Source organism: Geospiza fortis, unplaced genomic scaffold (genome assembly GCF_000277835.1).
Source record: "Geospiza fortis unplaced genomic scaffold, GeoFor_1.0 scaffold2, whole genome shotgun sequence".
Taxonomy (NCBI): Eukaryota; Metazoa; Chordata; class Aves; order Passeriformes; family Thraupidae; genus Geospiza; species Geospiza fortis.
In genome coordinates, this window is record NW_005054366.1 from 3625324 (window position 1) to 3625573 (window position 250).

Sequence of the window (250 nt, forward strand, 5' to 3'; positions counted from 1 at the left end):
GTGTAGGGTCATGCTGTACCCGGTCCAGCATCAAGTAGAGGGAGAAGACGGCCACGCAGAAGATGGCAGCTCCACACACTGTCACCTGCTTCTTCAGCTTCATCCCGAAGGGATGCAGGGACTCACCTGCGCCCGCACTGGGGGGGAGCCAGGTCGGACAGCGCAGCCCCGCACCGCGGCCTCCTGCCTCCTCCTCCAAGAGCCCTCACCGCGTCCTACTTGGCTTAATCCGATGCTGGATATTTATATT

General features: G+C 60.8%; 1 protein-coding gene across 1 annotated transcript in view; it reads right to left on the reverse strand.

Moving 5' to 3' along the window:
- MAN2A2 (mannosidase alpha class 2A member 2) overlaps positions 1–103 on the reverse strand; it is a 7598-nt gene extending 7495 nt beyond the window's left edge. The window contains exon 1 of the mRNA XM_031059678.1: positions 20–103. Coding sequence (XP_030915538.1) covers positions 20–103 — 84 coding nt within the window. The remainder of the gene's footprint in view (positions 1–19) is intronic.
- Positions 104–250: the final 147 nt, after the last annotated feature.